Source organism: Coregonus clupeaformis, unplaced genomic scaffold (assembly GCF_020615455.1).
Source record: "Coregonus clupeaformis isolate EN_2021a unplaced genomic scaffold, ASM2061545v1 scaf0025, whole genome shotgun sequence".
Lineage (NCBI taxonomy): Eukaryota > Metazoa > Chordata > Actinopteri > Salmoniformes > Salmonidae > Coregonus > Coregonus clupeaformis.
In genome coordinates this window covers 493,411-521,377 of record NW_025533480.1, presented here as the reverse complement: position 1 = coordinate 521,377, position 27,967 = coordinate 493,411, and the positions used below count along the sequence as shown (strand labels likewise).

Below are 27,967 nucleotides of genomic sequence, written 5' to 3'. Positions count from 1 at the left end.
TGGTGGCTTCAGACTTCAATCTATAGCTTCTCTCTTGTTAATTGGTTATTCACTAAGTAAATACACCCACATATTTGTTTGCGCTGTTCCTCTTGGCTGTAATCCATGTCCCTCATTTCTCAGATGGCTCTAATTGGACGACTTCAATCAGCTGTGCCACTAGCAATTGTAGTTTTTATACTGTTTCAGGTTTGTTAACAGTTTTGACTACAATTTCAGGGACTGACAAATACATTGTCCAAAATAAAGGCAGACTGTCTTTGATAAAGGTTTGTAAACATGCATGCATTTGCTGTTTGCTTTTACCTGTGTAATTTACACACCAGATGAGTTTTTAAAAGGTTTCAAACAGTAAAAGATGCAAATGGTCAATTATTTATACAAAACCTAAGTTTATTGCAATGGAAATTCAAATAACAGTTAAGATACTGAAAATACTCAGGAAATTAGGCGTATTGTAAACAACATTACAAGAAAAAGGGGAAACTGCAAAGCAAGTGCCGGAGTGGACCCTTAAAAAAAATATTTAATTAAAACAAATTGAACTCTTGTTTTCACACACAGAACACTAACATTAACACCATGAAACAAGGAATGGCAGATACCTGTTGTTGGCATAGGTAATTATGTGCAGAGGTAGGCAAGATAAATCCTTTCAGTTGACTGATAAAACTGGTTTAGAGATTTACTTGCATTGGAGGTTGAACATCTATCTGACGATGTATTGGCAGGTTAAAATTATGACACTTATGAAATCTCTGGTTCAAAAAGGCAAATACGGTCCTAAGCTATTAAGGAGAGCAGTGCGTTGAATTACAAAAACAAAGAATATGTTTCTTTTGAAAGGACTGTACCAAAGAAACTATGTACCGAAGTCTAGCAGCAATATGATAAATGCTAAGAGAATTTCCCTATCTGATATTTCCATACAAAGACACCCTATGTCTATTTTACCTGTTTGGAAATATTGAGGGAATCATTACAATACAGGCAGTGAAGCTCTTAGACCAAAGAGCTCCATCATAACCGTTGAACAGCTCAAAATCAGCTCTCCAAAACGCCCACTGATACATCAGAAATCACATGGGAAAAGACACTATCAAAGAAACAACCTCTGACAACTTATTAACAGCTTATAACACAATAACTAGTAAAGAAATGAAGTCAGCATCACAGTCCATTCATTCATTGGTTCTGTTTAGACCAACTTTATATATAGATTTGTCAGGAAATACTGCCTTTCTTTGCTACTGAGCACCAAGTCGTGTCAATGTCCCATTTGATTTAACAAATATAATACGGTAGTTTAACAAATGATTGGCTACAAATGCTCTTTACCAACTAGATCATAAATGCTTAACCCAGGATTATAGCACAATTACAAACTTCAAGTACAATATGCATTGTTCAATTTAATCAAAAATAAGTTGGCAACTACAAATTAAAGGTACACTGAAATATATTACTACCAGCTCTAAGTTGCTTTGTTGTGCTGGAATTTTTTTTGTTTTCATATGACACAAATTGTCCAGACTAAAATGTTACTCTAAAAAGTAGCTAATACATCTGGGAGATAAGAAACAACATATGTAATCTTATTTCATTATGAATTCATATGCTTGTGGTAACATTTATAGGCAACAAACAATATAGCAACATCTTTTTAAAGTGTTTTTCTGTGAGGGAAGGTTAAATGCTGAACAATAGATGACCCCAATGTTGCATTTTGAATCAAAAGCCATAACGTAGTTTATCTATTAGACAAACCTGATAAAAGTGTGTCTTAATATGTACCATTTGGATATAAGGCCAGGAATGAATCTGAAGGTCATTAACAAACACCACTATGTTCATGTATCATACAAAATACTAAAACTATACAAATGGGATTAATCTCATATGAAGTCTGAGTTTGCAGTATGAACAAACCTCTTTCTATCTAAAATGGTATGATTGCTAATGCTGTAATATTAACATAGTGGGTGATATGTGTTAAAGCAGACTGATAATAAAGCAGATCAGTACCAGGGGTATTTGGCCCCTCAGGAGAGTCTCAGCTGTCTATGCCGAGTGTATTCTATGACGCGGTGTCGTTGTTGTGAATGTCAGTGTCACTTCCGAACAGCGCGGCCAGCTGCTCGTCGTAGTTGACGATGTTCCTCTTCATGATGTCCATGCAGGGGCCCAGCAGGCGCTCAAACGCCTGCACGTCCATCACTAGAACACACAAACACCACACACACAAACACACACGCAGACACACACACAGACGCAAACATAGACAAAAACACAGACAGACACAAACAGATGCAGACGCACACACACACACACACACCCACAAACACACATACACACACACAAACACACAAGGACAACCACATCAGCTGCAGCTCGTGTAGCAAGGCTATTGGATATAATCTAAACTAGAGAGCATGAGTATTGAGCATGAGACAATTCCTGGAGTGCAGTGCTCATCCAACTGATTGCAGTCATTAGCTACTTACCTAGACACTTGACGTTTCCTACAGCGTACGCTGAAGCAGCCCGGGGCTTGTTGGTGACCAGAGCCAGCTCTCCAAAGTATTGTCCCCTGGTGCACATGGCAATCTCCACATCCTCTTCCACCCCTTCTCCGTCCTCCTTTTTCAACTGGGGGGAAAGACAGTCAGACAATACAGGACATACAGTGGTTTCCATAGGACCAACTGTACCATTGACATGCTCGGTAACAGTGCTTTCAGCTCATTTTAACCTGTCAACACTGACTCCAGACATGTATAAACATGTGCATGAATACGTATCAACAGTTCCAATAACGGTAGAGCATCAAGAAGCATAGAGTAGGCTTACCTTGTTCGTATTCATTGTTATTCGTACTTGACCAGATTCTACTATGTAGAAACAGTTAGCTGTGGCCCCCTGGAAGAACAGCAACAGTTAGTCATTTGAGTAGCACCTCTAACATTTTACATGGACTTTCTCCAAATACAGGGCTAATAAGAGAGAGAATTACCTGAGCTATAATCTGTTCTCCATCAGTGTAGGTCTTGGAGGATAGAACATCCACCACACACATCCTCTCAGAGACCTGTCAGGACAAGAGAGAACAGTTGTGATAGCTGTTATAATACTCTACAGATGGAGATAAACACGCTTGTACTGTAGTTATAGGTGCTTATGGTGTATATCATTATGCATTGTATATACTATAGAACGCAAAGTGTTAGAACTGTGCTATTAATGCATTATCAAGAGCGTCACTCAGTCAGCATCACTCTCCGAGATGTTCCAGTTTTGCATGGAATAATCCCAAATTAGTAGTTCTGACTTGTTCTTCAGCAGCTGATTATTTTCAATCAAATAGTGGTAATTTATTTGACAATCCCTTGAAAATGGCACGCAGTTGTCAATGGTTTTAGCAGAGCTGGTGGTCTCCTTGCCCCCCAGCAGGCAAATCGAACGTTCTGCACCTTACTGAGAGGTTTACTGCTAACAACCTATAGAGATCACAGTTACCTGTAGGGATGTGAGCAGGGGCAGTGACTCGATGAAAGCCTCGTACATCTTCCTCTTCTTGTGGTTGTTCTTTACTATGATCCTCCTGAACGTCGGTCGGTCCTGGAGTACATACAACATCACAGGCCTCAGATTTACATTTACATTTACGTTATTTAGCAGACGCTCTTATCCAGAGCGACTTACAAATAGGTGCATTCACCTTATAGCCAGTGGGATAACCACTTTACAAATATTTTTTATTTTTTAAATATTTTTTATTTTATTTTTAAATAAAAAAATGTTTTGGGGGGGGTGGGTTGGAGTAAAGGGGGGGTAGAAGGATTACTTTATCCTATCCCAGGTATTCCTTAAAGAGATGGGGTTTCAAATGTCTCCGGAAGGTGGTGAGTGACTCCGCTTTCCTGGCGTCGTGAGGGAGCTTGTTCCACCATTGGGGTGCCAGAGCAGCGAACAGTTTTGACTGGGCTGAGCGGGAACTATGCTTCCGCAGAGGTAGGGAAGCCAGCAGGCCAGAGGTGGATGAACGCAGTGCCCTCGTTTGGGTGTAGGGACTGATCAGAGCCTGAAGGTACGGAGGTGCCGTTCCCCTCACAGCTCCGTAGGCAAGCACCATGGTCTTGTAGCAGATGCGAGCTTCAACTGGAAGCCAGTGGAGTGTGCGGAGGAGCGGGGTGACGTGAGAGAACTTGGGAAGGTTGAACACCAGACGGGCTGCGGCATTCTGGATGAGTTGTAGGGGTTTAATGGCACAGGCAGGGAGCCCAGCCAACAGCGAGTTGCAGTAATCCAGACGGGAGATGACAAGTGCCTGGATTAGGACCTGTGCCGCTTCCTGTGTAAGGCAGGGTCGTACTCTCCGAATGTTGTAGAGCATGAACCTACAGGATCGGGTCACCGCCTTGATGTTAGCGGAGAACGACAGGGTGTTGTCCAGGGTCACGCCAAGGCTCTTCGCACTCTGGGAGGAGGACACAACGGAGTTGTCAACCGTGATGGCGAGATCATGGAACGGGCAGTCCTTCCCCGGGAGGAAGAGCAGCTCCGTCTTGTCGAGGTTCAGCTTGAGGTGGTGATCCGTCATCCCATACTGATATGTCTGCCAGACATGCAGAGATGCGATTCGCCACCTGTTTATCAGAAGGGGGAAAGGAGAAGATTAGTTGTGTGTCGTCAGCGTAGCAATGATAGGAGAGGCCATGTGAGGATATGACAGAGCCAAGTGACTTGGTGTATAGCGAGAATAGGAGAGGGCCTAGAACTGAGCCCTGGGGGACACCAGTGGTGAGAGCACGCGGTGCGGAGACAGCTTCTCGCCACGCCACTTGGTAGGAGCGACCGGTCAGGTAGGACGCAATCCAAGAGTGAGCCGCGCCGGAGATGCCCAGCTCGGAGAGGGTGGAGAGGAGGATCTGATGGTTCACAGTATCAAAGGCAGCAGACAGGTCTAGAAGGACAAGAGCAGAGGAGAGAGAGTTAGCTTTAGCAGTGCGGAGAGCCTCTGTGACACAGAGAAGAGCAGTCTCAGTTGAATGACCAGTCTTGAAACCTGACTGGTTTGGATCAAGAAGGTCATTCTGAGAGAGATAGCAAGAGAGTTGGCTAAAGACGGCACGCTCAATAGTTTTGGAGAGAAAAGAAAGAAGGGATACTGGTCTGTAGTTGTTGACATCAGAGGGATCGAGTGTTGGTTTTTTGAGAAGGGGTGCAACTCTCGCTCTCTTGAAGACGGAAGGGACATAGCCAGCGGTCAAGGATGAGTTGATCAGCGAGGTGAGGTAAGGGAGAAGGTCACCGGAGATGGTCTGGAGAAGAGTGGAGGGGATAGGGTCAAGCGGGCAGGTTGTTGGGCGGCCTGCCGTCACAAGTCGCAAGATTTTATCTGGAGAGAGAGGGGAGAAAGAAGTCAAAGCATAGGGTAGGGCAGTGTGAGCAGGACCAGCAGTGTCATTTGACTTAACAAACGAGGATCGGATGTCGTCAACCTTCTTTTCAAAATGGTTGACGAAGTCATCCACAGAGAGGGAGGAGGGGGGGGGGGGGGGATTCAGCAGGGAGGAGAATGTGGCAAAGAGCTTCCTAGGGTTAGAGGCGGATGCTTGGAATTTAGAGTGGTAGAAAGTGGCCTTAGCAGCAGAAACAGATGAAGAAAATGTAGAGAGGAGGGAGTGAAAAGATGCCAGGTCTGCAGGGAGTCTAGTTTTCTTCCATTTCCGCTCAGCTGCCCGGAGCTCTGTTCTGTGAGCTCGCAATGAGTCATCAAGCCACGGAGCTGGAGGGGAGTTGCAGTGAGATTAGTAGAAGAACAGCATCTAGTAAAGATGAGGTCAAGCGTATTGCCTGCCTTGTGAGTAGGGGTCATTTCAACCAAACACTGCATTACATGGTTAACCATGTTGCTTCAACACTCATCTAGGGTCAGTTTTACCGTTTTGTCCCGTAATGGTTAAGATTATGATTTCAAGAGAGTAGGCTGATGCCTTCAGACAACCCAGGGCATGGTGGCATGTTTTTCTTTAGGCATCACTTCTGTAATTCACTCCACAATCTACCGGGGGGCATAGTCTACCATTCAAACCTACAGTATGTAACAGCCTACCTACACATCCTCTCATCCATTTCAGCTACAGTACAATCCACTGGTTCACCCTAAAGACTTAAACCTACCATGCACCAGAGGGCTCCAACAGAGGTGGCGATGATGGTGGCAGCCCTGGGGGTGTTGTACATCAGGGCCAGCTCACCAAAACTGCCCTGGTTGTCATAGGAACCCACCACACGCTCCACCCTGTCTGCTTTCATCAGGATGTCAAAGGTCCCTCTGGGAAAGAAGGCAACACCATAATGATAAATTAATGAATTGCATAAGTATTTATTATATGGGAAAATCTAATATCGCACCCAACTCTGGCCAATAGTAGCGCATAATACAGGAAATAGGATGCCATTTCAGACCCATCATTGCCAGTATAGCATCTCAGAGTAGGAGTGCTAATCAAGGATTTGTCCATATAATTATATTCACTATGATCTAAAAGGCCAAACTGATCCTAGATCAGCACTTCTACTCTGAGATGCTTTGTGGATATGGGCCCTGGTCTCAAAAAGTGCTGTATAGACTGTCTACCTGTCCTACCTTTCGATAACATAGAAGTTGTCCCCATCGTCATCCTGGTCTATAATGTGTTCGCCAGCCTCCACTGGCATCTCAAACATTGCATCCAGTACCTGGGACATCTGCTCCTGTTAACACAAACAAAGCGATATTTCAGTGACACAGCACACAGCAGCATCCCTCCATATATAGTATTTGTTGACTTTTCCTCAATGCATTTGTTTAATATACAGTGGGGGAAAAAAGTATTTAGTCAGCCACCAATTGTGCAAGTTCTCCCACTTAAAAAGATGAGAGAGGCCTGTAATTTTCATCATAGGTACACGTCAACTATGACATACAAATTGAGAGAAAAAAAATCCAGAAAATCACATTGTAGGATTTTTAATGAATTTATTTGCAAATTATGGTGGAAAATAAGTATTTGGTCACCTACAAACAAGCAAGATTTCTGGCTCTCACAGACCTGTAACTTCTTCTTTAAGAGGCTCCTCTGTCCTCCACTCGTTACCTGTATTAATGGCACCTGTTTGAACTTGTTATCAGTATAAAAGACACCTGTCCAGGGCTTGGTAAGCAGGCTTTCTGCCGTTAACCCAGCACTCCTGGCATTTCACTGCATTATTCAAAAATGAAAGAGACCATGGATACTGTGACTCGACTAGTTAACTTTGTCCGTGAGAGCTCTAGTCTGCAGCATCGCCTTTTTAGAGCATTACTCGAGGAAATGTCAGCTGAACACAAGAATCTTTTGCTCCGCAATGACGTTCGCTGGCTGAGCAAAGGCTGTGTGTTGGAGAGGGTGTGTGACCTGCGTGATGAACTTGTATCATTTTTATCCAGCCTGCAGAGCCAAAAAAACAGCGACTTTTTGAGCTTTTTAACTGACAACAAGGTGATATCAGATGTTACTTTTTTGTGTGACATCATGTCTCATCTAAATCACCTTAACCTGCGACTACAAGGCAAGAACCACACTGTTGCTGACATGTATGAGGCGATTGAAGCTTTCCGATCAAAGCTGCACCTCCTGGAGAGAGACATTCATGGGAGAAAGTTGCACTTTCCACGTCTGTGTGAGCATTGTGAGAAGAATAAAATGCAGGAAGATACAGCAATGAAGGATTTTGTGTCCAGGCTGGCAGAAAACTTCAAGGAAAGATTTGAAAGCTCCCCTAAACTCTCAGCTGACATCCTTCTCTTCGTAAGACAGCCGTTTTCTGTGTCAGCTGACGGCCAGTGGACTGCAGAGGCCAAAAAGCTGGTGCCTTCCATAGATGAGGCTGCTCTTCAGATGGAAATCTTGGAGATGGGAACATCTGATTTGCTCAAAGCTCAACACAAGGATGCACTGGTGAGTGACTTTTGGATTAACGTGGTTCCCCAAGCTCGTTTTAAAAACACCAGAGATATTGCAATGCTCCTACTCACGATGTTCCCCTCAACATACAGTGGGGGAAAAAGTATTTAGTCAGCCACCAATTGTGCAAGTTCTCCCACTTAAAAAGATGAGAGAGGCCTGTAATTTTCATCATAGGTACACGTCAACTATGACAGACACATTTTTAATGAATTTATTTGCAAATTATGGTGGAAAATAAGTATTTGGTCACCTACAAATGAGCAAGATTTCTGGCTCTCACAGACCTGTAACTTCTTCTTTAAGAGGCTCCTCTGTCCTCCACTCGTTACCTGTATTAATGGCACCTGTTTGAACTTGTTATCAGTATAAAAGACACCTGTCTACAACCTCAAACAGTCACACTCCAAACTCCACTATGGCCAAGACCAAAGAGCTGTCAAAGGACACCAGAAACAACATTGTAGACCTGCACCAGGCTGGGAAGACTGAATCTGCAATAGGTAAGCAGCTTGGTTTGAAGAAATCAACTGTGGGAGCAATTATTAGGAAATGGAAGACATACAAGACCACTGATAATCTCCCTCGATCTGGGGCTCCACGCAAGATCTCACCACGTGGGGTCAAAATGATCACAAGAACGGTGAGCAAAAATCCCAGAACCACACAGGGGGACCTAGTGAATGACCTGCAGAGAGCTGGGACCAAAGTAACAAAGCCTACCATCAGTAACACACTACGCCGCCAGGGACTCAAATCCTGCAGTGCCAGACGTGTCCCCCTGCTTAAGCCAGTACATGTCCAGGCCCGTCTGAAGTTTGCTAGAGTCATTTGGATGATCCAGAAGAGGATTGGGAGAATGTCATATGGTCAGATGAAACCAAAATAGAACATTTTGGTAAAAACTCAACTCGTCGTGTTTGGAGGACAAAGAATGCTGAGTTGCATCCAAAGAACACCATACCTACTGTGAAGCATGGGGGTGGAAACATCATGCTTTGGGGCTGTTTTTCTGCAAAGGGACCAGGACGACTGATCCGTGTAAAGGAAAGAATGAATGGGGCCATGTATCGTGAGCTTTTGAGTGAAAACCTCCTTCCATCAGCAAGGGCATTGAAGATGAAACGTGGCTGGGTCTTTCAGCATGACAATGATCCCAAACACACCGCTCGGGCAACGAAGGAGTGGCTTCGTAAGAAGCATTTCAAGGTCCTGGAGTGGCCTTGCCAGTCTCCAGATCTCAACCCCATAGAAAATCTTTGGAGGGAGTTGAAAGTCCGTGTTGCCCAGCGACAGCCCCAAAACATCACTGCTCTAGAGGAGATCTGCATGGAGGAATGGGCCAAAATACCAGCAACAGTGTGTGAAAACCTTGTGAAGACTTACAGAAAACATTTGACCTGTGTCATTGCCAACAAAGGGTATATAACAAAGTATTGAGAAACTTTTGTTACTGACCAAATACTTATTTTCCACCATAATTTGCTAATAAATTCATTAAAAATCCTACAATGTGATTTTCTCATTTTGTCTGTCATAGTTGACGTGTACCTATGATGAAAATTACAGGCCTCTCTCATCTTTTTAAGTGGGAGAACTTGCACAATTGGTGGCTGACTAAATACTTTTTTTCCCCACTGTACAGTCTTTCCACCCCACTTCACTTTACCGGGTCTAGGTTTTTGAACAGCAGAATGTCTTTGCAGGCCTCCTGTAGTCTGTGCCTCTGCTCGTCGGTTTTAGGATGGGTGATCTGGACGAGAGCAGAGCACAGCCATAATTAGCATGTATTATTATAGCTACTGTATCAGGTTCAGGTACAGAGTGCAGACAGTCATCTAATCTCCTTCCCACCCTGTTTTACTCAGCATCTGACTTCTTATGCTGAAATGTTCTTTAGTTCCTGATAAATACACAAACGTTCAACCTAAACCAGTTGTGATCAACAAATGGTTTGCAGTGGCCTAGTGTCATCACATCATTAGCTAACTAGAGGTACATCATTAGCTAACTAGAGGTTAAAGGTTAGAGGTCAACCCCTAAGTGATGAAGGATAAGTGATCTTACCCTGGGCTCTTTGTCCTCCTCCTCCTCAGGGTTAAATGCTTCAGCACACACTGTGGAGAGGAACAAGAGTCATCACATTACACTTGAGTGCCTCATTCAGATTTCACTCAGGATTCTAAGAGTGATTCCAACCACACCAAACCCAGGTGGTCACATAATCTGCAGTGTAATCAATTTCACCCAGCATTGTTTAAGCCTGTAATGTCTCTATAGGTGAACAAGCTGAACTCTAGACTGCTCCTGATACTTGAGTATTGTGTGCATTGAAAACCCTCTGGCTAGCTGACAGAGAGTTGTGTGATCCTGCAGTACTATTAACAAATGTGATAGTGATGACAACAGCAATTGCTGCTCTGACTGGATCAATAGTCCCAGCAACAGAGAGGATATCATGATTCCCATCAAAGGCACACTTCTGAAGTCATTTCCTGTCACTGTCTGTAGAAAGCACTGGAAAAGTGGGTATTTTTACGGATGCAAAATACAAAGGACAACCAAACCAGAGTTCGTTAGCTACAATATTACTAGATGACGTACCTAGAATATCAAACCTTCTTACCTGAAGATCTTCTCAAGAATCTGTTGATCACTGGAGCTAATTAAAAAAAAGTTAAATGAAGATGAGGTGTATTTACTATGATATAACAATGTAACAAGGTTCTGGTTTAACAGGCTTAACCTATAATCACTGTTGATTGTTTTCAGCTAGCTAACTAACATGGCAATTAATCTAGCTAGTTACTGATGCTCACACAGTTCAGGATAGCCACAGTGACTAACCAGACACTTTCAGAAAATGATTTCCACTCCACTGGCCAAGGTAAACAATGGGGGTTACTCAAGGTTTTGGGATGGTAGCTAGCTACCAGTAGATAGCTATTTCCCTTTGAGATGGGAGTTCATTTGCCTTTTCTTAGCCTGGCATCTGCCTCCTTTTCCCATTAATGGTCAGATAATCTCTGTTACTCAGAAGTAAAATTCTCGCGAAAGTTGTCACTTCCCTCTGTCCACGAGAGATTAATTGTTCAAATGGTCAGTAGATAACGTTAGTTAGCTTGGCTAACTAGCTAGTAGCATAACGTTAGTGAGCTTGACTGTCTCAGTGGCTGCTACGCTAACGTCGTTAGCTAGCTATCAAGGTTAGCAGCACCAAAGGCAGTACTGACTTTTCTAGCAGAACGGTGAGGTTAGCTACCTACGAATTCCTCCTCATCATCATCTTCTTCATTTTCTGAATCAATTTGCATTGCCTCCTCGGCAAAATTGACCGCCCTTCCACTGCTAACATTGCCACCACCACCAGGTCTACCGTTAGCCGAATGTCGGGCATTGTCAAAGGCGGCTTCTGTCTGATTCTCCTTCAGTTGGATGAAATACTGCAAGGCAAAGTCCAGAAGGTCTCCTGGCTGATTCCTCAACACTTCCACTGTAAAGCTTTGCAACAGCTCTGTCAGTCCGTCTGGGATTTCAATACTCATTTCTAATCAGTCTTTGAAGAGTCAGGCAAATAAAAATACCGGTGGCTATTTTCTGAATATAAAAAATTATATTCTAGCTCAGGCTTGTAAGGGTTGACCGCTGATTTGAAAAATTATTCCACAAACACAGCGTTTTGCTACAAATGTTGTTAACGTTATATCCATTCTCAATTTATGTTCATCTGTAGCTAGTTATAGCTTGCTAACTTAGCTACCGCCTTTTGATGTCAACTGAATGAAAATGCCTGTAAAAATGCTTGCTACCTAGCTAGCATAATTTTGCTGCTGGCTTCAGGAAACCCACGCATGTGACGCAGGTATCCATGACAACCACCCATCTAGAGATTCCGCACGCAGAATCATAGAAATAGAACAGTGAGCAGATCAGTCACCACTCAATCTCATGAGAGCATCATTTTACCAAACAGTACACAATGTTTAGAAACTCTTGTGATTTTAACATTCTCAAAATTCACATTAGTACATTATTCCCAATATTTATTAATGCATATTGACAGTCTAGCATAATACTTGCCTTTTTGCATAAAAATTGTCCTATGTAGGCCTACACTGTGAATCTTTATTTCACAAGGAGATTCAATGTTAAATTGATACCTAAATACAGCAACTGACCTCCTTAGAAGTGAATGAATAAGAAACATAGAAAAAGGGTGGGTTGGGCATTGTGTTTTCTCCTCTACAGTGGAGCAAAGGAGAGGCGATGAAGGACATAGTCTGTTCAGTCGCTGTAACAATGTAATATAACCATACTCCTCTATTTCATCAAATAAAAATCTGATTTATTAACATTCAAATTCATATACATAGACATACTACACAAATAGATTACTTTTTCAAGAAGTTAAAACAAAACATTTGGATGAACCATGAAACAAAAACACTAAGGAATTCAAGTATGAGTTCTCAGTCGCCATCCTCCTCCTCTTCTCTCTGACAGGTGTGTGAGGTATTAGTGTGTAGTACAGTGTCCACAGACAGTAGACTCCTGAGACACTGTAGAACAGCCAGGATCAGTTGATACTTACAGGACACTGACTCCACACCAGAACTAGAGCCAGAGCTTGACCCAACCGACACCTCCTTTACCCCTGACCCAGATCCTGACCCAGACATAGACCCTGACCCAGTGTCAGCCTGAACCATATTAGAACCATCCGCTGCCAGAACAGCACTCGTCTCCGGCGGGTCCGGAGAGTTACCATGTTTACGTATGCAGCTGAGAGTGTGTGCGTGAGCCTCCAGGTAGCGCCGAGGACTGTGGGAGTAGATCTGTCTGGGCACAATCAGTAGAGCCTCCGCTAGCATCCCCGAGACGGCAGGGGTGTCCAAGTGTGATGGAGTGTGAATGTCTTTGTTTGCGTGTGTGTGCTGTAGGAGGGTGTGGTGTAACAGGAACTCAAAGGTCCCGCCCACGGAAATGACACGACAAGGCTCCATCACGTCTGGGTCTGTGTCTGTGTGTGTGTCTGTGTCTGTGTAAACGGTTCTGTCTGTAGCTCTAGTCCTGTGTGTGGTCCCCCAGGTAGTATGCAGCATGTGTAGAGCATCTCGTACAGCACACACACTCTGTTCCGTCTGGCCCTCTGTCAGTCCACACACAACCAGACTGTGGGGTCTGCCCCTGTCCTCTGGCTTAGGAAACCCCACATTGACATATCTGGGAGAGAGAAAACCACATAATAAGAATAGTGTGTGTGTGTGAGTGTGTGTGTGTGCGTGTAACTATCCTGTTACCATACCTGTGAGCTCCCAGCACCAGCGGCCGGCAGAAGGTAACCGTAGCAACATGTTCCTGTCCAATCACGGCCCAGTCTGAGACAGGCTGGGCTCCGCTGAGCAGAGAGAAGAAGGTGAGGTCGTCTTCACACACACACTCTAACACACACACCCCATACCTCCCCGCTGCAGCCAGGACGGCCTCCGACTGTCTGACTGATGAGAGGAGCAGAGACACTCCTAGATGCTGTAGGATGACACACACACTCTCTAACCCCCGCCCTGACCTCACACACACACTTTCTATCCCTCTATTAGCCCCACCCAGCTCCAGCACAGTTCCACCAATCAGTAGGCTGGGTTCCAGGGGTTCCGTCACCACTAGGGCCCTGATTGGTCCATGGTCGCGGAGTGGGAGGGGTGTAGAGAAATCTGCATGTATGACCTGGCCCTCCAGCAGACGGGAACAGCCAATAGGGAAGCCTGATACTGCTGTGTGCAGAGCAGGGAAGTGTTCGTTAACGAAGTCGCCATTGCAGCTCCAATGGGAGAGCAGCTCACAGGTCAGTTGGCTGATGATTTCAGCATGAGTAGGGCTGATCCGGGTGTGAAGGAAAGCACTGAGTAGGCGGCACAGAGTGTGTGTGTCTGTTTGTCCTGGGTTGTGTGTGTCTGAAAGGGATGAGCCATGTGGAGCCACTCCAACAGTGATGACATCACTGAGCTCGTCCAATCCAAAGACTAGCAGAGCTTCAGCCAAACGCTTGGCACCTGCGCCTTCCCAGGGGGCTTTTCGGGTGTGTTTCTGTATCTCCCGTAGCAATGAGGCGAGCAGCAGGACGAAGGTCTTGGAGCCGTCTCCTGTCACCGAGCTGTGTCTCCGCACACACTCCACCACCATCCTACACACGCACAGATATTGAGATTTCACAAACTACTGTAAGCATGAACGTGTGTGTATATATCACAGGAGGTTGGTGGGACCTTAATTGGGAAGGACGAGCTCGTGGTAATGCCTGGAGCAGAATCAGTGGAATGGTATCAAATACATCAAACATATGGTTTCCAAGTGTTTGATGCCATTCCATTTGCTCAGTTTCAGCCATTATTATGAGCCGTCCTCCCCTCAGCAGCCTGGTGTATATGTATGTATGTTTGTGTCAGAGTATGTGAGCGGAGCAGAGCTGGAGCATGCCCAAGTGGACTGGAGTGCAGAGCGAGATTCCCAAAGGCTGGAGCATCGGCCTTCTCGCCCGCTCCAATTTCGCTCCAATAGCACTCCAGCAGCGCTCACTTCACGAGCTCAGGGCATGCCTATCCCAGCATGCATTTGTAGTCTACTTGTGTGCTGCTATAGCCCCTTGCTTTAGCTACTGTTGTTTAAATGCTGAAAGCTTCATGTCCCTGACTCCCTACCTGCCTAGTGTGTTGCACTCGCAAATGCTTCACAATGTATTTCTTTTTAGGCTATAGCCTTGAAATAATTTTAATATAGCCTAAATAATTCATTTTAATTTCTTCTTAGGCTCCATGTCTGGCTGCTGCCCTATTTAGAGTGTTTATATGCTGTTTAATATGACATGTAGCCTATTTGAAATGATGAGCACTTCTTACAGTCACCGTTTCATGTTTATTAAAGTACATTTCATTCAAATTATATGGTTTGGTTTCAATACTTCAAAACCAAATGGTAGGTCTAGGTAGTCAAAAAAAATAGATGGGTGTTGGTTAAATTGTGATTTTAATGAATGGAGCGAATTTGGAGCTGCAGTTATTTTCCTGTGAGCGCCGAGCGGGTTTTAACTGGACGTGGAGCACCAGAGCTGTGCGCAAGCAAGCTCCATGAGCGACGAGCGAGATTTCCGACCTCTTAACTCCGCTCACATACTCTAGTTTGTGTTACCTGGCCAGCGGGTGTTCCACCCGCAGGGCTGACAGGATTCGTGTTCCGTGGCGTGTCAGCAGCGTTTGTCCTGTGTCCCGTGTGAACAGCACCTGTCCTCCATCAGGACCAAAGCTTCTCCGGATCACTGCCTCCAGGACACTCACTGTCTGCAGTACGGAGTCCAGCTGCAGACACTGAGGCTGCAACCGCATCCCCATCCCCAAGACCTGAGAGATGGAGAGAGGCTACCTGACCAGGACACAGACACAATTGGGTTGGCTCGAATTGGGTTTGCTGGGATTCACTGGCTTGAATGGCAATAATTGGATTGCACTGGGCTCGCGCATAAACGCGTCGCGGGCGACATGGGGTGGTGCTGCACACATTTCATATGAATTGAAGTAGCTAGCTATCTTGATGAATGAAAGGTCACTTTATGGTAAAACTATACTGACTACATCCACGATAAAACACCGAAATTCTGATTGTTTATGTGAACTTACCGTACTGTGGAAAAGCTTCCTTTGGTTTCCAACAGACCTCTTCCTCTGATGAGTTTGGTGTCACTCAGTTTAAAATCTGCATGTCGCCCTCTAGCGATGGGAGGTAATATATAACTATATTCCTCTATGATCAGGTTTATTATGGTATTCCTTACCACCATCAATCATGCAAGTCTGATGTTATATTAACAGATGATACAATCGGATTCAGTGCATTAGGAAGCGAACAGGAGTCAATATTTATGTATAACTCATAAACATATGGTAAGATCAGGCTTTGATCTTGAAAGTGCAAAAATAAGACTGGTACTGTATACAGTCCATGATACAGTCAATGGGTAATGCATCGGAACATCATTGAGGAAGGGTTGACAAACCTTTAGAACCAGACTTTAATCCGTGACTATAGCTCCCTCTCTCCTTATTTGGGAGTCCAATCGACATAGTAATCTTACCAAAAGTGGTTTACAATTATCACATATGTGGCCCATATGGGATTCAATCCCATCACTCTGGTGTTGTCAGCCCACTAAGCCATTAGCACCATAAGGGGAGACCCCTAAGCCGAGCGTTTCTCCACCCCCTGCTTGATGCCCAGCACCAAGTGTAGAAACCAATTGAACTGAACGGTCCAGCCCTTGTCCCTGCAAATCTCTATCTGGTCCAGCAGGTGGCGCTCTGCCTCCTCCTGCGGCCGGCCCACAGTCAGCGCCTCACGGATGTACTCGATGTCTTCTTTGCTGGTGAGCTGAGGCATGCCCGTCATCAGCATCATGGAGAACAGGATGACGAGGAGGTTGGTGTGATGCCTCAGAGCCAGGTAGGCCCGCACACACACATCCTGGGAGAGAGGGGGTAGTTATAGGTGTGTTAGTACCCTAGAGGAGATCAATACTGTAGTTAAATGTGTGTGTGTATGTATCTTTACTGGTTAGACAACATGTTAGTTTGAGTACCTGGAACTTCTGGAAGTGTGAGCTGCTCTTCTTCCCTGATGTGCCCATGACATAGAGGAAGTCTGGGGTGAGGACGAAGGGAACCCTCTCCTTACTGATACCTAGGAAACTCTTATAGTTCCCCAGTATGTGGCCAAAATCTATGTGGAACAGGTTACCTGTGGGCAGACATATCAAGTGGAAAAAAGCATGTTATAGATAAACCATCCAATACATCAGAAACAAATTACTACATTCAGATGAACAGCAAATAACGTTCTATGGGTTCACCCACATATTTAGAATATTGTGGATTGTATTCCTAATGTTTTGGCAACCACTTAAAGTCAAGTACTGTATCATGCTTGTGCTATAGGGAGATGAGGATGAGCTCTGGTACCAGATTCAGTGATCATGATGTTGTCGTTGTGTCTGTCTCCTACCCCCAGGACGTAGGTGGCCACACAGTACCCTCCACAGGAGAACAAAAACCTCTCCACCGCCTGCTGGAACTACAGGGGGGAGAGAGACAGAGAGACAGAGACAGAGACAGAGACAGACAGAGACAGAGAGAGAGAGAGAGAGAGAGAGAGACAGAGAGAGACAGAGACAGAGAGAGACAGAGACAGACAGAAAGAGAGACAGAGACAGAGACATAGAGACAAAGTGTAGGAAATGAAAAGCATTTGTGAGCTTCCATTTCATACAACCAGCTCTGCTCGATTATTTCCACAGACAACATTAGATCAAACACAGTGACTCAAACCGTGTTTAATCTTTCTCCATTTATCTGCTAGTGCTGTGGAATCTTCTGTGGTATACCTTCATCCTAAAGCTATGGTGACTCTGCTGCATGGGGATATTTCTAAAAGGCCAATTCAAAAATAGACATAGCAGAGCTGAAAATGTGGAGGTGCTTCAGCCTACATAGTCTGAGTCTACATGAATAGTGCTGCAGACAAAGCCCTGGGTAACAGGAAATGCAGCAGGGCTGTTTCCTTCCCCCTTTGCGGAGCTGTTATATCCTCTACAGCTGAGAGACATTTGCAGCACCGTAGGAGTAACTATAGCTAGCTACCTTTTCCTCGCTCACACACTTGTCCCGCAGCCACTGGTTGAGGATCTCGTCCTTGAATGCTCCTGTGCTTCCCACAACGCTCTGCTGGATGTTGGCAATAGTGGTGGCATCCTTCACTATCTCAATCATCCCTACAGAGAGAGAGAAGAGAGAGAAGAGAAAGAGAGAGAGAAAGAGAGAATACAATAAGAGAATAGAGAACAATGCTTGTTTAATAAAAATTGCATATATATTATTATTTATCCAGTATATATTATATATATATATATATATATATATATATATATATATATATATATGTTATTAAAGCATCATGACAGTGTAAAGTCAGTTGACATACCTATTTTATTCCCAGTAGAGATACACCCATAGGGCAATAAGGACAGGTCCAAAGACTCTTCCTCCCATATGGACTCCATGATCAGCAGAATCTAAAGGAGGAGAATGTCGCTGTCATGGAACATTTGGTGCCAACATGGCGGACAGTTTGCCTAACCCATTGAGAAGGCAAGCACACACACCTGTAGAATGAGCATATCCTGCCTGAGGTCATCCCCATCCTTAAAGATGACTCCGATGGTGTCACTGGACAGGGTAGTGGGGTCAGCCCTCTTAAACTGCAGCCACAACGGTTTCTTCTTAGAGGCCATCACCTTACACTGCTCTATCTGAAGAGAGGAACCCATGTTTACAGTCAAACACAGGAGAGAATGGAGGAGTAAGAATGGATACAGGAAATGATGGTAAAGAAAGGGATGGAGACAGGTGAGAGGAGACATGGAGGAAAATAAGAGGCGGTAGAATAGAGATGGATAGGTATTATTCCACTCACCACCAGAGCACCAGCCCGTAGACCCGGGTCATAGGGCACTCTGAAGCTCTCTGGCAGCCCAGACGTCTGCAGGTTCTCCAGCTTCTGACGCAGCTGGAACACAACTGAACATACCACCAGGATTCATTACATATTCATGTATATATGAATTCATCTTGATCTCTTATACTAGGTACGTTGACTTGATGGTGACAGGCTCACCTTGTGCAGAAACATCATATTTCTCAGCAGACATGGCCTTGATCTCCCTGGTGACTTTCTGCAGGGCTTCTGTCATCTCCACCTGTTGATGATAATTAATTGGATTAGTCTTTATTCATATCCTCGTTATCTGACACTTTAGCAACCTCTAGTTGTCCTGGAATTTATATATACAGTCGTGGTCAAACGTTTTGAGAATGACACAAATATTAATTTTCACAGTCTGCTGCCTCAGTTTTTATGATGGCAATTTGCATATACTCCAGAATGTTATGACGAGTGATCAGATGAATTGCAATTAATTGCAAAGTCCCTCTTTGCCATGAAAATGAACTTAATCCCCAAAAAACTTTTCCACTGCATTTCAGCCCTGCCACAAAAGGACCAGCTGACATCATGTCAGTGATTCTCTCATTAACACAGGTGAGAGTGTTGACGAGGACAAGGCTGGAGATCACTCTGTCATGCTGATTGAATTAGAATAACAGACTGGAAGCTTTAAAAGGAGGGTGGTGCTTGAAATCATTGTTCTTCCTCTGTTAACCATGGTTACCTGCAAGGAAACACGTGCCGTCATCATTGCTTTGCACAAAAAGGGCTTCACTGGCAAGGATATTGCTGCTAGTAAGATTGCACCTAAATCAACCATTTATCGGATCATCAAGAACTTCAAGGAGAGAGGTTCAATTGTTGTGAAGAAGGCTTCAGGGCGCCCAAGAAAGTCCAGCAAGCACCAGGACCGTCTACTAAAGTTGATTCAGCTGCGGGATCGGGGCACCACCAGTGCAGAGCTTGCTCAGGAATGGCAGCAGGCAGGTGTGAGTGCATCTGCACGCACAGTGAGGCGAATACTTTTGGAGGGTGGCCTGGTGTCAAGAAGGGCAGCAAGGAAGCCACTTCTCTCCAGGAAAAACATCAGGGACAGACTGATATTCTGAAAAAGGTACAGGGATTGGACTGCTGAGGACTGGGGTAGTCATTTTCTCTGATGAATCACGACTGTATATTTCCAATAGTCAAAGCCCTACAGTCACATTATAAGGAGGATGAACTCTCCTCACCCACTCCTACTGTGTCCCATCACACCATACTCTTGTTTACGGCTGGGGTCGAGGCTATACGATCACCCACCTGGCGTCTGAAGTCCTGCAGCATGTCCTCTCCACAGCCTCGGAGATAGGCTTCCAGCAGCACAGCGTACCTCTGCTGGTAGTGCATGGACTGGGCTATCTCACTCCTCAGGAACCAGAACAGGAAATGACCTATCCTCTTACTCCTGAGAGCTCTCTTCAGCAGGAACCTGGCCAGGGCACTGTCATGGTACGGCTCAAACTTCACAGCCTGAAAAACACAGCAGAGCACACATATGCATTTTTCTCAACATAAATACAAGCTAAATGTTTCAATAAACTGTAATGCAACATTATAAACTATCTTCCAGTTTGGGGATTTTTTCATACTAAGGCTGTACCTCTGTCAACGACAGAAGGAGACATACTGTTTTGCATGTTTAACCAAGGCCTCATTGTTGACAGTAGTGACAGTTTATTTAACTATACACTGACGAATGTCACATGCAAAACTACCCACAGGGAAAACACCAAAGGGAAGTGTTGTCTGTAAAGGTTGTTATTGTGTTTTTTCTAGTCAATGTAAACAACTACTTTGTTTTTATGTGTGCTTCTACACTCAGAGACAGGTAGACCAACCACCTATGACTAGGGCAGGTTAGTCTTTCTCGTCATGAATCTTGTTCTGGAGGCAGCTCTGCAGAGTGGTCCCTAGCTAGCACAGCCACAAAGTAATAAAATCTGATTTTAACCCTAACCTTAACCAAACTGCTAACCTTAATGCGTAAACCTAACCTTAATTTTTACAATATAGCCAATTTTGACTTTGCAGCTGGCCTATCTAAGAGCAAATTGCTCTGTTCTGCCTCCAGGACAAGACTCATGACAATAAACGTCAACTTGCATGACTAGGGCTGGGTAACGAAACTCGGTTCCTCTATGGCACAAACCGAATCTTGACAGAACCAAGACCGAAACACATCAGACATTTCTCAGCCAAATTTTGGTTCCAACAAGTCCGACTAACTCACCTGGACCAGCTGCAGCAGGTATCTCAGGACGTCGTCGTCCCCCAGGGTCTCCAGCTTGCGTACTGCCATGGAGCGGACGTGAGCGTCAGAGTAGTGGCAGTCTAACAGCTGCATGGCCAGGCCCACATCCAGCACACTACGGTCCCACACAGAGCTCCTCTCCAACAGCCTATGGGTGGCCAGCACAGCCTCCTGTCTACCCCACCGCACAGAGCCCAGCAGCTTGGGGTACGCCCTTGGAGGAGACAGTAGGGAGTTTTACAACATTTCAATAAAACTCCCCAAAATCGCACTGAATCATATTGACAGAAAGATCTCAGTGATACTCTTACAGAAAATGAGAACAAGAAAGATGGAATTGTTATAAACTCAGATTACTCAAAGTTATTCAGTAATATAGTATTAGATGACCATACCAGTCAGTCCTACCTGGGGTGACGCATACACTCCTCTCTGAAGTGCCACAACAGCTCTTTGTCTTCTTGGCTGAGAGGGTGCAGTGGATCGGTCTCAACAATTGCCTCAAACTGCTTCCTCAAGTGGTTAGGCATCTCCCTTTGCCCCCTCTCCCCTCCCTCAGTCTCCCGACCCTCCCCCCCAGCCTCCTTGCCCTCCCTGCTCTTGGGCAGGGCCACTGGGTAGCAGTACTTGTCCAGCAGGATGGCTACGGCCATGGAGGAGGCCTTGTCTGGGTTGGTGGCCGAGGTCAGCTTGTCTGCGTTGACACTGCTGTTGTCCTCGGTCTTCTCAGGCATCTTCCACATGTGGAGGATGAACTCTCCCTGGCGCAGCAGCGAGCGGTGGTCCACCAGCAGCAGGTTGACGTAGTACAGCAGACGACTCTTAGTCTTATTACCATCATGGCTGCCGCTGCCACCTCCAACTGGGGATCCTCCATTGTCCTGGTAGGAGGAGGTGCCCTTAGAGATCTGGGTCTGGGCCTTCCCACAGGACACCTGGGGAGAGGAGAAAAGAGAATAGAGTTAAATTGCAATGAATTGAATTAAGTTCTGATTCATATTATATTCCCCAAATAATAGACTGGTATTCTACAAAAAATCCCAGAAATAGTAGCATGTTCACAACAAAGAAGTTGGCTAAAGCAAATATAGATATGGCTGCCAGGCTAAACAAATCCCATTATATAGTTCACCAGTTTACCTGTAGGCTGAGGCGAGCCCCCTTGGGCAGATCTCTGATGCGTATATTAAACTCCAGCCAGGTGTTCCACAGCACCTCCTCAGCGAAAGACTTGGAGGAGGTTCTCTCCTGAGCCAGGAGCTGCTGGCCATGGAAGATACTGGCCTCCACAAACACGATCAGCTCTGGGTTCCTCGGCAGGGCCGGGATGTCTATGCCCAGGACTTTAACTCTGAACTTCCTGTGACAGTCCCACAGAGAGATGGTGAAGACCCGCTCATGGTCTTTCTCGTCGATCGTCAGCTGCTCATGGGTGCCTGTTGGAACAGAGTAATAGGAATAATCTTAATCATCAAAGCAATACTTTCCACAGTCAAATAATGTGCTATAATATTGGTTATTGTGGCACAACTCTATGGGCTTGGGGAGTTTGTTTACTTTATGAAAAGCGCTTATTGTAAATTGTAATCTATTGGTGAAATATTCTGATATGATTACTATGGGAATATTGATGCTAGCCTACCTGCCACTCCAGTACAGTCATCCACCTGTGCCCAATCCTCTCTCTGGACCAGGTCTTGATCCGGATTAGGAGCCGACTCCAGAACCAGATGGATCTCCTCCCCGTTCTTCAGGCACTGTCGGACCCAGTGGAAGTCCCTGACCGGGTGGTTCCCATAGATATACTCTTCCCTGCCACACACCCTCAGGACGTAGTCTGCCTCACACACATCCTCAGGAACTCCCAGCAGAGCCCTCTTATTGGAGATCTTCGTAAAGAAGGTCTCGAGCACCTGGACGGGCGTGTCGTCGATGGACACCTTGATGGTCTGGCTGGCCTTGTTCCTGTGAATGACCAGCAGGATGTGGCTGTTGGTGACCTAGAATCAAACATTATTTAATCTTTATTGATCCATGATACAGAGACAACGGAAATTGGCTATTTTTTGCTGTCATAGTACCCAGCTATACTTTATCACCCAACATAGAACAGGCTGGGAGGAGGCAAGCAGCACAGGGTCGCCCGCATAGCTGCACCCCTGGAGCAGCCAGGTTAGGGGTTACATACCTTGGTGAGCAGGTACTCCGGGAGGGGCTTGGATGTGATCCAAGGATCCATTGAGTAGATTTGGGGGTCCCGGTCGGACAGCTCGATCTTGCGGGGTGTGAGGAGCTTCCTCCGGGTGAACTCCAGCTCGTCATCGTGCACGTTGCTGACGTCGGTGACGTCGTAGCCAATCAGGTAGTTGAGGTACCTCTGGTACTGTGTGGACTCCTCGGAAGGCTGAGGCCTGCACGTCAGGTGGATCTTCCCCACATCTTTCTTTAGAGCTTTAGAATCAAATACAACTTTATTAAAACATCTCAACACACCTCACAATAAAATATATACAAAAATTCAAGGATATAAAAGACAGATTTAAGACTAAAAGCTTCTACCTTTCCAGTAGCGGATGCAGTCCAGGGTCTGAAACACCTGGTGCTTGTCATAGATCTCACACCAGTTGCCCTTCTTCTGGTAGAGCAGGATACAGTGGTCAGGGGAGTACTTCTGATAGAACTCAGGGCACAGGTTGGTGGCTACTGCCCTCAGCCACACCTGGGCTTTCACCTGCTCCACCGTCCAGTTCCCAGCCACCTCCAGGAGCAAGGTGTCAGGGCTGCGGCTACTCTTAGTGGTGGTGGGGAGGATGAACTCGACGGCTATCTGGTCCATGGCCACGGAGGAGGTGGAGGTAAAGGCTTTCATCTTTCTTCTCCTCCTCCGGTTCTCTTCTCTAAGGACTACAGGTTGAGGTTCTTCTTCATCGCTCACTTGCTGTTCCATAACACAAGTTATCTATTATCAAGGAAGAATGGAATAGATCAGTTTAGATTAGAATAGATGGATGTATAAGGGATGTTAAATGTAGCATGTATAATTATCTCATGTTTGTAAACTTAGCCTATAATAAGATACTCTATAATGATATGTTATGCTCATAATATATTTTTTTTATGTAATGATGGTGCGTATGAAGCTTATTCAACTTCTTCTTTCAGATCAACTTCTCTGCATAGGAAGTTGCAAAGCAGGAAGCAAGGAGAAGCACTGTCAGCGGTAACAATGTATCAACCCCATACAGTCATTGGTATCAACACATCAAAAGAAGAGAAATGTTGCATTAAAATTGAGTAACCAGAATTAGGCAACATTGTAAATTACACTTTAGTCATTTCAGAACATATTTCAAAAAATGATTAAATGACAACTTGAATCATCATGACACCTGCCCACAAAAACAAACCTACAGTATATAATAAAATAATCCATTATAAAAAATATAAAAAATAAGATAACAGATAGTTTCTATGAGCAAATCCAGAGCCGTTAGGTTTCAAAAACAGAAAGTAACGGTATTGCCGATTACAGGCGCCAGGGAAAGTCTATGAAAGCCAGAGAAAACCATCTGTAGAAAACTTACCGCTGAGTAGACCTAAATACACTAACGCCAGCAGAAATATGATACGGTATGTCATCAGGCATTTGTAAATAATTGTACAATGGTCCCAGTTTCTCCTTAATTCATGTTGAGTCTGAAGAAGTGGTACTAAAACTTTCTGTCGGAATGTCCATTCACCCCTCCCCGTGATGTGTGAAGCCGAGTCCCTCGGAAGTCTACATGTTGTGCTCTTATTGGTCGCTCAGAGGCGCCATAACTGTAGTTTTGAGGGAACTGGACTACATAAACCCAAAGCCTAATAATGCCGTTATGATTATGCACTTTAATTGCATAATCATAGCTATTACTGATTTTTGTAGCGTCACTGTTGTATACTGGGATAAGTGTGTTATTGTAGCCATGCCTAGATTGATGCATTTATATTAATATTCCATTGTCATATTCACTAAAAACTTTTCTCCTGAAAAGACAAAGAAAAATGGGTCCTTCTCTGGCATGGTATTATTTCCTACTATTATATAAATCTAGCAAAGATTCTAAGCTATACAGTTTTTGCATGATGAATGTTCTTATTGAAGTGCCCATCTTAATCTTTTATTTTTATTGGCCAGTCTGAGATGTGGCTTTTTCTTTGCAACTCTGCCTATAAGGTCAGCATCCCAGAGTCCCTCTTCACTGTTGACATTGAGACTGGTGTTTTGCGGGTACTATTTAATGAAGCTGCCAGTTGAGGATCTGTGAGGCGTCTGTTTCTCAAACTAGACACTCTAATGTATTTGTCCTCTTGCTCAGTTGTGCACCTGGGCCTCCCACTCTTCTTTCTATTCTGGTTAGAGCCAGTTTGCGCTGTTCTGTTTGAGATCTTCAGTTTCTTGGCAATTTCTCGCATGGAATAGCCCTCATTTCTTAGAACAAGAATAGACTGATGAGCTTCAGAAGAAAGTTATTTGTTTCTGGCCATTTTGAGCCTGTAATCGAACCAACAATTGCTGATGCTCCAGATTCTCAACTAGTCTCAAGAAGGCCAGTTTTATTGCTTCTTTAATCAGCACAACATTTTTCAGCTGTGCTAACATCATTCCAAAAGGGTTTTCTGATGATCAATTAGCCTTTTAAAATGATAAACTTGGATTAGCAAACACAACGTGCCATTTGAACACAGGACTGATGGTTGCTGATAATGGGACTCTGTACGCCTATGTAGATATTCCATTAAAAATCAGCCGTTTCCAGCTACAATAGCCATTTACAACATTAACAATGTCTACACTGTATTTCTGATCAATTTGATGTTATTTTAATGGGCAAAAAAATAGCTTTTCTTTCAAAAATAAGGACATTTCTAAGTGACCCCAAACTTTTGAAATGTAGTGTGTATATATATATATATATATATATATATATATATATATATATATATATATATATATATATATATATATATATATTAAATATATACAGTTGAAGTCGAAGTTTACATACACTTAGGTTGGAGTCATTAAAACACGTTTTTCAACCACTCCACAAATTTCTTGTTAACGAACTATAGTTTTGGCAAGTCGGTTAGGACATCTACTTTGTGCATGACACAAGTAATTTTTTCAACAATTATTTACAGACAGATTATTTCACTTATAATTCACTGTATCACAATTCCAGTGGGTCAGAAGTTTACATACACTAAGTTGACGGTGCCTTTAAACAGCTTGGAAAATTCCAGAAAATGATGTCATGGCTTTAGAAGCTTATGATAGGCTAATTGACATCATTTGCGTCAATTGGAGGTGTACCTGTGGATGTATTTCAAGGCCTACCTTCAAACTCAGTGCCTCTTTGCTTGACATCATGGGAAAATCAAAAGAAATCAGCCAAGACCTCAGAAAAAAAATTGTAGACCTCCACAAGTCTCATTCATCCTTGGGAGCAATTTCCAAATGCCTGAAGGTACCACGTTCATCTGTACATACAATAGTACACAAGTTTAAAACACCATGGGACCACGCAGCCATCATACCGCTCAGGAAGGAGTTCTGTCTCCTAGATATGAACATACTTTGGTGCGAAAAGTGCAAATCAATCCCAGAACAATAGCAAAGGACCTTGTGAAGATGCTGGAGGAAACAGGTACAAAAGTATCTACTGTAAAACGAGTCCTATATCGACATAACCTGAAATGCCGCTCAGCAAGGAAGAAGCCACTGCTCCAAAACCGCCATAAAAAAGCCAGACTACGGTTTGCAAGTCCATATGGGGACAAAGATCGTACATTTTGGAGAAATGTCCTCTGCTCTGATGAAACAAAAATAGAACTGTTTGGCCATAATGACCAACGTTATGTTTGGAGGAAAAAGGGGGTAGCTTGCAAGCAGAAGAACACCATCCCAATTGTGAAGCCCGGGGGTGGCAGCATCATGCTATGGGTGTGCTTTGCTGCAGGACGGACTGGTGCACTTCACAAAATAGATGGCATCATGAGGAAGGAAAATTATGTGGATATATTGAAGCAACATCTCAAGACATCAGTCAGGAAGTTAAAGCTTGGTCGCAAATGGGTCTTCCAAATGGACAATGACCCCAAGCATACTTTCAAAGTTGTGGCAAAATGGCTTAAGGACAACAAAGTCAAGGTATTGGAGTGGCCATCACAAAGCCCTGACCTCAATCCTGTAGAAAATGTGTGGGCAGAACTGAAAATATGTGTGCGAGCAAGGAGGCCTACAAACCTGACTCAGTTACACCAGCTCTGTCAGGAGGAATGGGCCAAAATTCACCCAACTCATTGTGGGAAGATTGTGGAAGGCTACCTGAAACGTTTGACCCAAGTTAAACAATTTAAAGGCAATGCTACCAAATACTATTTGAGTGTATGTAAACTTCTGACCCACTGGGAGTGTGATGAAAGAAATAAAAGCTGAAATAAATCATTCTCTCTACTATTATTCTGACATTTCACATTCTTAAAATAAAGTGGTGATCCTAACTGACCTAAGACAGGGATTTTTACTAGGATTAAATGACAGGAATTGTGAAAAACTGAGTTTAAATGTATTTGGCTAAGGTGTATGTAAACTTCAGACTTCAACTCTCTCTCTCTCTCTCTCTCTCTCCCAAAAGGTTGTAAATCTCTTAGTTTAAATAAATTAAACAAAGAATCAATCCTGCAATGGTCAGCATATTTATTAATGAGAGCGCTCTGCAACAAAATGGTCATACAATATTTTTATATGCACACGTCAGAGGAAAAATCCCACCCCGCTGTAGGCGGGCTGTATATTTCCACTGTACCTGGGTTTAGCTCATGTTTTCCTCTGCTCTCCTTACCATCAGGTCACACACACACACACACACACACACACACACACACACATACAGTGAGGGAAAAAAGTTTTTGATCCCCTGCTGATTTTGTACGTTTGCCCACTGACAAAGAAATGATCCGTCTATAATTTTAATGGTAGGTTTATTTGAACAGTGAGAGACAGAATAACAACAAAAAAATCCAGAAAAACGCATGTAAAAAATGTTATGAATTGATTTGCATTTCAATGAGGGAAATAAGTATTTGACCCCCTCTC

The 27,967-nt window shown here is 44.2% G+C and overlaps 3 protein-coding genes across 4 annotated transcripts; all 3 read right to left on the bottom strand.

The window, feature by feature from the left end:
- Positions 1-370: 370 nt before the first annotated feature.
- LOC121543665 (cAMP-dependent protein kinase type II-beta regulatory subunit-like) lies at positions 371-11,853 on the bottom strand. Its single transcript, XM_041853710.2, has 11 exons — positions 11,254-11,853; positions 10,618-10,653; positions 10,059-10,108; positions 9,661-9,744; positions 6,653-6,759; positions 6,184-6,337; positions 3,517-3,618; positions 3,014-3,088; positions 2,851-2,919; positions 2,505-2,649; positions 371-2,217 (listed from the first exon to the last, which is right to left on the bottom strand). The coding sequence occupies exons 1-11, from the start codon at positions 11,534-11,536 to the stop codon at positions 2,078-2,080; spliced, it is 1,245 nt and encodes a 414-aa protein (XP_041709644.1). The 5' UTR covers positions 11,537-11,853; the 3' UTR covers positions 371-2,077.
- Positions 11,854-12,143: 290 nt separating this feature from the next.
- On the bottom strand, positions 12,144-15,734 carry LOC121543664 (Bardet-Biedl syndrome 10 protein homolog). 2 transcript variants are annotated; one of them, XM_041853708.1, is made up of 4 exons: positions 15,662-15,734; positions 15,177-15,407; positions 13,297-14,175; positions 12,144-13,214 (listed from the first exon to the last, which is right to left on the bottom strand). In XM_041853708.1, exons 2-4 carry the CDS (start codon positions 15,374-15,376, stop codon positions 12,461-12,463), a joined length of 1,833 nt encoding a protein of 610 aa, XP_041709642.1. In that variant the 5' UTR covers positions 15,377-15,407; positions 15,662-15,734; the 3' UTR covers positions 12,144-12,460. The 2 variants fall into 2 exon arrangements, with proteins under 2 accessions (XP_041709642.1, XP_041709643.1); XM_041853709.2 differs by having other exon boundaries at positions 15,177-15,403; positions 15,662-15,712.
- Positions 15,735-15,783: 49 nt separating this feature from the next.
- LOC121543663 (phosphatidylinositol 4,5-bisphosphate 3-kinase catalytic subunit gamma isoform-like) lies at positions 15,784-24,576 on the bottom strand. Its single transcript, XM_041853707.1, has 16 exons — positions 24,414-24,576; positions 23,389-23,788; positions 23,018-23,280; positions 22,472-22,829; positions 21,970-22,265; positions 21,238-21,764; positions 20,809-21,043; positions 19,839-20,048; positions 18,708-18,789; positions 18,507-18,610; positions 18,196-18,342; positions 18,015-18,105; positions 17,675-17,805; positions 16,997-17,108; positions 16,618-16,775; positions 15,784-16,502 (listed from the first exon to the last, which is right to left on the bottom strand). Exons 2-16 carry the CDS (start codon positions 23,774-23,776, stop codon positions 16,221-16,223), a joined length of 3,384 nt encoding a protein of 1,127 aa, XP_041709641.1. The 5' UTR covers positions 23,777-23,788; positions 24,414-24,576; the 3' UTR covers positions 15,784-16,220.
- Between the last annotated feature and the right edge of the window lie 3,391 nt (positions 24,577-27,967).

Coding starts and splice junctions, on each gene's coding strand:
- LOC121543663 (XM_041853707.1), bottom strand. CDS start 23,776: ATGGAACAGCAAGTGAGCGATGAAGAAGAACCTCAACCTGTAGTCCTT. Junction 21,044..21,237: donor GAGTGTATGCGTCACCCCAG/GTAGGACTGACT, acceptor GTCTCCTCCAAG/GGCGTACCCCAAGCTGCTGG. Junction 20,049..20,808: donor ACCTGCTGCAGCTGGTCCAG/GTGAGTTAGTCG, acceptor TGTGTTTTTCAG/GCTGTGAAGTTTGAGCCGTA.
- LOC121543665 (XM_041853710.2), bottom strand. CDS start 11,536: ATGAGTATTGAAATCCCAGACGGACTGACAGAGCTGTTGCAAAGCTTT. Junction 6,760..9,660: donor TGTTCAAAAACCTAGACCCG/GTAAAGTGAAGT, acceptor TTGTGTTAACAG/GAGCAGATGTCCCAGGTACT. Junction 3,619..6,183: donor TTGGAGCCCTCTGGTGCATG/GTAGGTTTAAGT, acceptor TATGTACTCCAG/GACCGACCGACGTTCAGGAG.
- LOC121543664 (XM_041853708.1), bottom strand. CDS start 15,376: ATGGGGATGCGGTTGCAGCCTCAGTGTCTGCAGCTGGACTCCGTACTG. Junction 14,176..15,176: donor GTGGAACACCCGCTGGCCAG/GTAACACAAACT, acceptor GTGCGTGTGTAG/GATGGTGGTGGAGTGTGTGC. Junction 13,215..13,296: donor CTGGTGCTGGGAGCTCACAG/GTATGGTAACAG, acceptor TCTCTCTCCCAG/ATATGTCAATGTGGGGTTTC.